General features: G+C 39.8%; 1 protein-coding gene across 2 annotated transcripts in view; it reads left to right on the top strand.

Annotated features, from left to right (window-relative positions):
- The window catches only part of SLU7 (SLU7 homolog, splicing factor), an 18,121-nt gene extending 11,325 nt beyond the window's left edge, over positions 1 to 6,796 (top strand). For both annotated transcript variants that reach the window (XM_025200896.1, XM_006021081.3), the window contains 7 exons: positions 459 to 526; positions 729 to 868; positions 2,548 to 2,709; positions 3,108 to 3,212; positions 3,362 to 3,436; positions 3,739 to 3,852; positions 5,330 to 6,796. In XM_025200896.1, the coding sequence (XP_025056681.1) occupies positions 459 to 526; positions 729 to 868; positions 2,548 to 2,709; positions 3,108 to 3,212; positions 3,362 to 3,436; positions 3,739 to 3,852; positions 5,330 to 5,509 (844 nt within the window). In that variant the 3' untranslated portion in view covers positions 5,510 to 6,796. The remainder of the gene's footprint in view (positions 1 to 458; positions 527 to 728; positions 869 to 2,547; positions 2,710 to 3,107; positions 3,213 to 3,361; positions 3,437 to 3,738; positions 3,853 to 5,329) is intronic.
- The last annotated feature ends 2,057 nt before the right edge of the window (positions 6,797 to 8,853 follow it).

Below are 8,853 nucleotides of genomic sequence, written 5' to 3'. Positions count from 1 at the left end.
AATTGGGTAACTGGGTGTGGGGGGGGGGTACAGGAAGGCTTCAGTGAGAAGTTGGGGGAAGGGACAGAGGCCAAGTGGGGTGCCTAGCACCCCCCCTAGCCACTACTTTACCTATTGTAGCAGTGAGGGGAGGGTGAATTGAAGACAACCCTCTGATAATTAGATTCCATACCTGGAAAATTATAGCAAATTTATGAATTTTCCAAATATGGACTCAATTGTGGGGGTGGGAGGTTATCTTATTTGAGTAAATACAGTAGTTAGTTGTCTGACTTTACAGTGCCACAAAACATCCTCATAAAAGAAAAGCTATGTTGAAATATGGTAGGTAGCATTCTGTGAATAGTGTCCTATCAAGCAAGAGAGCTTCATGGTTAAAATACGTAAAGAAAAAGAATGAAACCAGTTGTGTTGTTGTTTTTTTAAAAAAAAGTTACATAAGCATTCTTTTGATATAGGGTTGGTTATGCAGGTGACAACTTTGTTCGTTACACCGGAGATACCATTTCAATGGCACAGACTCAATGTAAGTGTTTCATTTTGTCATTAAAATCATTCTCTAAACATTTTAACAGTACTCTTTCTTTTCCAAAGAAGTGAATTTCCTGTAGATAAATTGGAAACTTGGTCACGTAATGATTTTTTAAAAACCCAAATAAAGGTGTCAGTCTGAAAAGTGTCCGTCAGATTTAAAATGATTATTTAATTGATGTCTTTTACATGTACAGTGTTTGCTTGGGAGGCTTATGACAAAGGCTCTGAAGTTCATCTTCAGGCAGACCCTACAAAGCTAGAACTTCTATACAAATCCTTCAAAGTGAAAAAAGAAGATTTCAAGGCACAGCAAAAAGAAGGCATTCTAGAGAAGGTAAAATAAACAACACTGTTGAACAAGAATTCTGTAGACGTTTGGACAAGCTTGGGCGTTTCCCTTTTTCTCCTACTACTGTTCAAAAAATCCAGTCTTCTAATAAAATCTAAAATTATGTAGTCTTTACCTGCTGGATCCTGGTAGGTTACTTTCTGTTGTCACTAACTATAGTTCAAGGGTTTGTAATAGAGGCGTGTAAAGCAGGAAGTATTCGATTTGGATTTGGCCCGATTCGGAGGGGACAGTGATTCGATTTGCTGATTTGGATCGCTGTCCTGATTGGATCCGGCTGAAACTGAATATTTGATTCTGATTCGGAGAATCGGCAATTCGGCCATCGACACAGCTTTATATGTGTGTTTCTACATACCTCAAGGTACCAGGCACGGTTCGTGAACTCTGAGATGGTGGGGCTGACAGAGCGTCCCATGGGTCCACTTCCAATCCACTTCTGGGCCTGCTGCTGAGTGCAGACCCAGGAGGCACCAGTCATTGAGCTGGGGGGCGGGAGGTCCCCCACGCACTCCACAAAAGACCTGGAAATGGACCGGAAGTACTTCTGGTCCACTTCCAGGTCCGTTGCTGAGTGCACAGGAGACATGACACACACACACACACACACACACACACACACACACATCCCCCCCCACCCCCCAAAACGCTCCTGTGGGATGCTCCATCCGCCCCACCACCTCAGCATTCACGAGCCACGCCTGGTAACTGGAGGTATGTAGAAAAAACATATAAAGCTGTGTCTATGGCCAAATCGTTGAATCTCTCCGAATCAATTTGGAGACTTCTGATTCAATTCAGAGCGATTTAATGGGTCTCCTGATTCGATTAGGAGATTTGGCCACCTAACTGGGCCGAATCTCCTCCAAATTGAATCAGTGACTGAAGCTTCACGCAGCCCTAGTTTGTAAGTCTTTCTCTCCCTGTCATCAGGGACTTATCCCTAAACTGTCAGAAACTACCTGGTTTGCCTCAATCTGCCCTGCTGCCCCCCCTCCCCTGGACTTACTGGCTGGATGCTGCTCTTCAAGCTGCCAGGGTGCATTCCTGGCCATGTGCATTCTGCAACCGATTACCGATAGTGTCAATTTTCCTTTTATCAGTGCCAAGATGATATGGACCAGTATATCGGCGCACCTCTATTAAAAATAGATATTTTTGGAAAACTGAAACCTGCATTGTTTTGTGTAAATATTGCAAATATATTTTTTCTGGCTCATGCAAGAGGAGTAGTACTTCTCAAAATCTGAATTTTCAGGCTTTTGGTTTTGGGCAGTTAATGTGACCTTTTATGGCCATCACATTTAATTAAACAACTCAATAAAAACATATCATCCAAGTAGATTCCAACTTTATTCTTGTCAAGAATAATTAACATATCATTATTTTTCTGTACTGGGATTGCGCTTCTACTGGCATAGAAAGTCTTTGATTATAATGAGGAATATCGTTATGATATTATGTTTTGAAATCAGTAACAGAAAACATTATCTTTATTTAGCAAATTGGAAAAAAGCATAAAAATTGAAGCAATCTGCTTTGTTCAAATTGTTATGTAACACCACAGGGAAATGTGTTGAGATGATGGGTTTGAAATGCAAATTTATCTGCAAATATCGTTTTATGTTTGCAGCAAGGTTTTAAAACCATTGTTTTTGTCATAGTACGGAGGACAAGAACATCTGGATGCCCCACCAGCTGAATTGCTGTTAGCTCAGACAGAAGACTATGTGGAGTATTCTAGACATGGAACAGTTATCAAAGGACAAGAGAAAGCTATTGCTCGCTCTAAATATGAAGAGGATGTAACGATCAACAACCATACGGTAAGCAAAGCTAATTTCCAGCTTAATTAGGGGAAATATGATTAGATATCACTAGGACAGTTGTACAATAACCAAAACAATAACTATATCACTTTTCCCTCCCACCCTCTTTCCCAGCTTGAATAGCTCTAATGGAAGTTACGTGTATGAATCAAGGGAAGGTTATGGCAGAGAGATTCAAAAATCCAAATGGCAGTTGTGCTTCCGTAACTTGACTCATAATGGGCCCTGGGCATCGTGTTTCCTATTCTTGTAATGTAATATATCAGAAGCGTTTTTCAAAACTTTCCCTTTTCTGCTCTTTGGGTAAATTAGTGCTATCTAGAAATACTACCAGTAACGTTGTAATAACTCTGACAGCTCAGTAATTTCTTTCGTATTGTTTTTTTTCCTTGCAGTGTATTTGGGGTTCATACTGGAAGGAAGGCAAGTGGGGCTATAAATGCTGCCATTCATTTGTCAAGTATTCCTATTGTACAGGAGAAGCTGGGAAAGAGATTGCTGTGAGTATTGCTTCACGTGTAAAGAACAGAACGTCGCATACTTCTATAACGAACTGAGTTAATAAAATAACATGAGGCTAAAATGTTATGTTTGTAATTTGGAACACACATTGTGAGATTACACTCTTCCTTTTATCTTTATCATGCAGAATGCTGAGGCAGATTTGCCAGAGGAAGAATTCATAGAGGAAGAATACATGGCAAAACCCAAAACACTGGTGGAGGTAAGTTGCTATCCCTTGAAAGGGGGAAAATATCTAATAAAATGAGCTCTTTGTCATCTTTCTAGCACTTTAAAAAATGAGGGAAGTACATGTAGTAACTATACTACAAAAAAGAGCATATGAGCCATTTTTCTGAGCCTGATTAGGAGGTTTTGTGCTGGATTACTGTTAGCATTCAGTACTCATGAGCTAAGCTCTAAGATAGTTGATAGACCCTTGAGGCAGAATATATTGGAGATGCACCTATGTGACAGTAACCACTAGAATTTCAGGCTTAAGCCTCTACTATTTTTATACTTCAGATGCATCAAGAAAAACAGAAAGAAGAGAAGAAGAAGAAAAAGAAGAAGCATAAGAAGAGCTCAAATTCAGATAGCGAAGGTGAAGAGAGGAAGAAACAAGAAAAACTGAAAAAGGTAAGTTTATTCTTGAACAGTTACTCTTTGTTTCTGTAACTGAAAAATTAGGTTCAGTTGAGATCTGCCATTTGATATTCATGTCTTTTCATCATGGGTCTTGTAATACTATGCATTATTTTCCTTTGCTGCTGACTTTGAGTTGAAGTGGTTTTCAATGCTTTGATATTGAATGACTATGAGCAATAAGAACTCATCACAGTCTTTCTGCTAGTTGTATCAATTACTTGACATATTCTACGAGAGGATAAATCTTGACCCTATCCTGCAAGTGATAATACACAGGTGGATTTACTGCATTTATAGAGTCTCAATGACATCACTGAACACATCACCACTGAGCTGTGGATTGGAGCTTTAAAAGTTGCGTGCTGTGCTTCGGCCACTTCGGGTGCTGACAGATATAGGGGTGGGGGAAAACGGTACTTTACTGGAAGAGGAAGCACGTTAGTTTGACTCGGCTCCGCAGCATCTGTATAGATTGGGCACTTCAGCGGGGCTTTTTGGCACTTTTATCTAATAGCTGATTCAGTCAGCTATTAGATAAAAGCACCAAAAAGCCCTGCTGAAGCTGCCCGATCTATACAGATTTAGGGTGAACTGAGTCAGAATGACACACAGTGCCTCTTCTGAGTATGTGCTGTGCTCAGTGCAGGGACATGCCAAGCTTAAAGTAAATCACTGTTTGTTGCAGGGGGGATGGTGCAGTACTCTGTCTGTTTACAGCCTTTTTGGTTAAACAACAGCCATAATTGAATAGCAGACAGTAGCAGTGCACCAAAGAAAGGAATAGCTTGCTGGGGCATTTTTTTTAAATTGGCTCTGGGCTCAGTTTTAAAAAGTGCTTAAGTAACTTGGGAAGATATCATTCAGTGACTTCAAACAGTAACTTATGCTGCTAAATCCTTTAGCTGCCTTTTAAAGTTCCAACCTGCACACACATCCAGTTGAAAATGATTGTACTTTAACAGCCTATAGCAGTGGTTTTCAACCTTTCTAGACTGGAAACACTTCTTGGAAAATGCTAGAGCTTTGAGTTTTCACTTGTGTTTTTTTTACTATGGAAATTTAATACAGCAGTATTTCTGTTGTAACAAACTCAGAAAGACCACAACAGGTAAAAACGTTATTAACATTATGGTTTCCCATTTGAAATCTCTGGGTTTATCTTGTGATTGCATGTCTAAAATTGCTAAAATTGTGTGGCACAGCCATGGCACCCTGGTTGAGAATTGTTGTCCTGTGGTTATACTGTGTATATACACTGTGAATAAACTGACAGCTAATTTTAAAATGTGGTTTAAATGCTAGCTTGTTTTTGCATTAGAAGTTATAAACCTGAAATGTGTAAGAGAAGAATAAACACTAGCTTTGTTGTATGGTTTTGGAGTATGTGATGTACCTTTCTGCCTGATGTTGGCTTTTTACAGGAGTAGGATCTGATGTGTTCCTCATCTTATTTTTGCTTTCACTTCAGGCATTAAATGCAGAAGAGGCTCGTCTCCTCCATGTTAAAGAACTCATGCAGTTAGATGAGAGGAAGAGGCCATATAACAGCATGTACGAAGCCCGCGAACCAACAGAGGAGGAAATGGAGGCTTATAGAATGAAACGACAAAGACCAGATGATCCTATGGCTTCCTTTCTTGGACAGTAATCATGTGAAAAGTATTCCAACATGCAGGACTGGCTGTCAATACGTGATACTTGGGGAGCAAGTATCTAGAATTTTGGTTATTTCCACATTTCTGTGAAATGTCGCAGAAATGGCACTTTTTAATAAGGAAGAAGTCAGTGAATGGTATTTAAAGCAAGTGCTTTCAAGCTTATTAATGTAATGTGGGGTGCTTTTCTTTCTTTTTTAAGTATGTTTAGTATAGACTCGATGCTACTGAAGCATAAGTAGTGGACAACTGCTTTAAGTCCCTTATACCAGTACAATATGAAGGAAGAGACTGTCTGGTCAGGAAAATTAACTGTACCTAATTGAGCTGGTCAGCAGGTGTCACTGTTTCAACACCAATTTCTGAATATATAACAAGTGGTGCCTAGATTATCATCACTGATGGGTCTTTTCCTGCAAATGGCACAAAGTGGAAAATAGAATCATTCTTAGTCATTTGTCATACCTATTTTGTGAATGCAGAATGTAAAAACTGATCTGCTATGATGTACAGACTGGTTAAATTGAATGTAAAGTTTTAATGCTGTCCATTAATGGAAAAGGTTAAGAAAAGCTTAGTCTACAGACCCTGAAATTCCTATTTTAATCATCAGTATAGCCTTTTATACATATCCCTTCTTTGCCAGTCTCCACTGAAAATGCAATGTATTGTGAAAATTTGACCATCTTTGTTTGCACTGCATTCTAATTTTAATAGACATGAATTCCATTCCAAGCATTTAGATTGTCCTGGCATCAACACTTGTCACTGTGGCAGTTTGATTTTGAGGAGAAATATTTGTATATTTCGTAAATTAATTCCATCTCTTAATCTGCAATATTAAATGTCAGGTGTAAGGGCCAATATCTAGTTGTGATCATCTTGGATTAAATACAGGATATTTATACTGTTGGAACCATGATTTCTAGGTTTCTAAGGGGAGAGGTGCAAGACTTGGTTAAGAACTATCCAGGGATAGAAGCATTGGATTTTGGCACTGGTGACACTTTCTACATAGCTTTTAGAAGTTGTGTAACCTCTACCAGAAAGCTACTGGGTTCAACTGATTCACATTAAGAATTGACTGTGCTGCAAGTACTACAGCTGGAGAGGCTAAGTACCACAGAGAGAAGCTTATAACCAAAGTTTGTTAAATATGTAATTTATATAAATATAGTTGCAGTTATAGCGCTATAATGCAAAAAGTTTTATCAATCTGGAGTTACACAGCTGTTCCCAACTGGCAAATACAAACAGATGTTAATAAAGTTTCTTATGGCCCTCCTGTTTTATTTTTATAAATAGAAGCCCTAATTACAGTGGGGAAATAACAACTTTGGGAGCTAACGTCCATTGGACCAGAAGAGTTGGCTATGGTGTGCTTACTAGGGCTGTGCGAAGCTTCGGTTCCTTATTCGATTTGGCGGAGATTCCGCCTGATTAGGTGGCCAAATCTTTGAATTCAAATCAAATCGGGAGACCCTTTAATCTCTCCAAATCAAATCGGGACCCTCCGAATTGGGACAGATTCAGAAAGATTTGGTGATTCGAACATAGACACAGCTTTAAATGTTTTCTCTACGTATCTCAAGGTAACATGTGGCTCATGAATGCTGAGATGCTAGGGCAGATAGAGCGTCCCACAGGAGCGCGGGGGACTCCCAAGCGCACTCGGCAGCAGACCCAGAAGTGGACCAAAAGCACTTCCGGTCCACTTCCGGATCCACCGGGGAGCGTTTTGGGGGTGGGCCCATGCCCCCGCCCCCAGCTCAGTGACTGGTGCCTCCTGGGTCTAGGGAGGCAGCTGGAGTCCTCTTGAGGCTGACTGCCGAGCTGGGGGCTGCAAGGGGACCCCCCAGCATCACAGGGTTCACAAGCCGCGCCTGGTACCTCAAGGTATGTAGAAAAAATATTTAAAGCTATCTATGTCTGAATAACTGATTCTTTGAATCGGCATTGAATCTTCGGATTCGGCCAAATCAAATCAGGGACAGTGATCGAAATCAATGGATTGAATCACTGTACCCGATTCGGGCCGAATCCAAATCTGAATCGAATACGGTGCATTTCACACACCCCTAGTGCTTACCAATTAAATCATTTATGTTGCAACTTTCGACCTGTGAAGTTAGTTGATAGCACATCAGTTTGTTTTGTGTTGCATTTTCCTGTTCCCACTGCACTAATAAAGATTCAGAACAAAAATCAATTGCTGCTAAGGTCTTGCTTTTAACCTTGTAGATTCTAGAGCATTTTGACTTGCAAGACAGAAACCCAGTTACAGGTGTGGAATCATTAACGCACAACCAATGTGGTGGGAATGAAACTATAAGCATAAGCATTCTTATTTTACAAGTCACAGTCTTCTGTCACCTTAGCATAGAAATATCACCTTCTTTTCCATTGTCTTAACTTTTTTTTTCCTGGCTCTCACTAGTGACTTAAAAGTGCTTTTATATCAGTTCTTCAGGGATGATAAAATGCAAAGCATCCAACTGCAACCAGTTGTCTGATGTAACAGCTGTGGATCATCTTTACATGGAATACTGTATGTTCTTATGTAATACAAACATACTTATTTCTTGCATGCTTTGTATGTAGTTTTCTAAAAACTACATGCTCACAAACTGACTACAGTCTAGTGTACAAGGTATTCTGCAGAGCAGAATTACGCTATCTCCATTGTGGTTCTACATTAAAGCTCCATGTGGAACTTCCACTGATCTTAGTGGAAGTGTCTCAGGTTGAGTGCAGATGAGCACAGTGTAAATATGCTTGCAGACCCTGGCTCTGCCCTTTAAACCAAAATACTAAAGATCAATTTAGGGCTAGTAACTAATTAACCTATCTTGGCCATCAAGCCTGAGCTGTAGATACAGCTCATAAGGTTGTGACTGTTGATAACTGTTTTCTTCAAGTTGTAAGTGTGAGAGGAAGGTTTCCTTTGGTCCCCTTTTTCCCTTTCTACGAAAGGAAAACATCTCAAAGACCTGCCAGTGTAGTATACACTATTCTATGAAACTTCAAGTTGCAGTTAGTGGGGGAAGAGGGACATTTTTTTAGCAAATAAATATATTGTTGAACTGCAGTTGTATCTGCATAGTGAGATGCTTTTAAATACCTGAAGATTCAAATATATCTCTGTGTTCACTGCCTAAGAAATATATTGGCCTGCTTTCCCTTTGGAAGAAATGATCAACAACCCTTGGGGAAAAAGTAATTATGGTTGGATTGTTCCTCAGAATCCAATCCTCTGAGATCACAAGAAATGCAAGACAGATCTATCTCTAAACCAATTGTGACAAATTAAATAAAAACTACAATGAAAGGTATGCTA

This window comes from Alligator sinensis, unplaced genomic scaffold (assembly GCF_000455745.1).
Source record: "Alligator sinensis unplaced genomic scaffold, ASM45574v1 scaffold360_3, whole genome shotgun sequence".
In the NCBI taxonomy this organism is placed as follows: domain Eukaryota; kingdom Metazoa; phylum Chordata; order Crocodylia; family Alligatoridae; genus Alligator; species Alligator sinensis.
The sequence above is the reverse complement of the archived record's forward strand: the minus strand, read 5'-3'. Positions and strand labels throughout refer to the sequence as shown.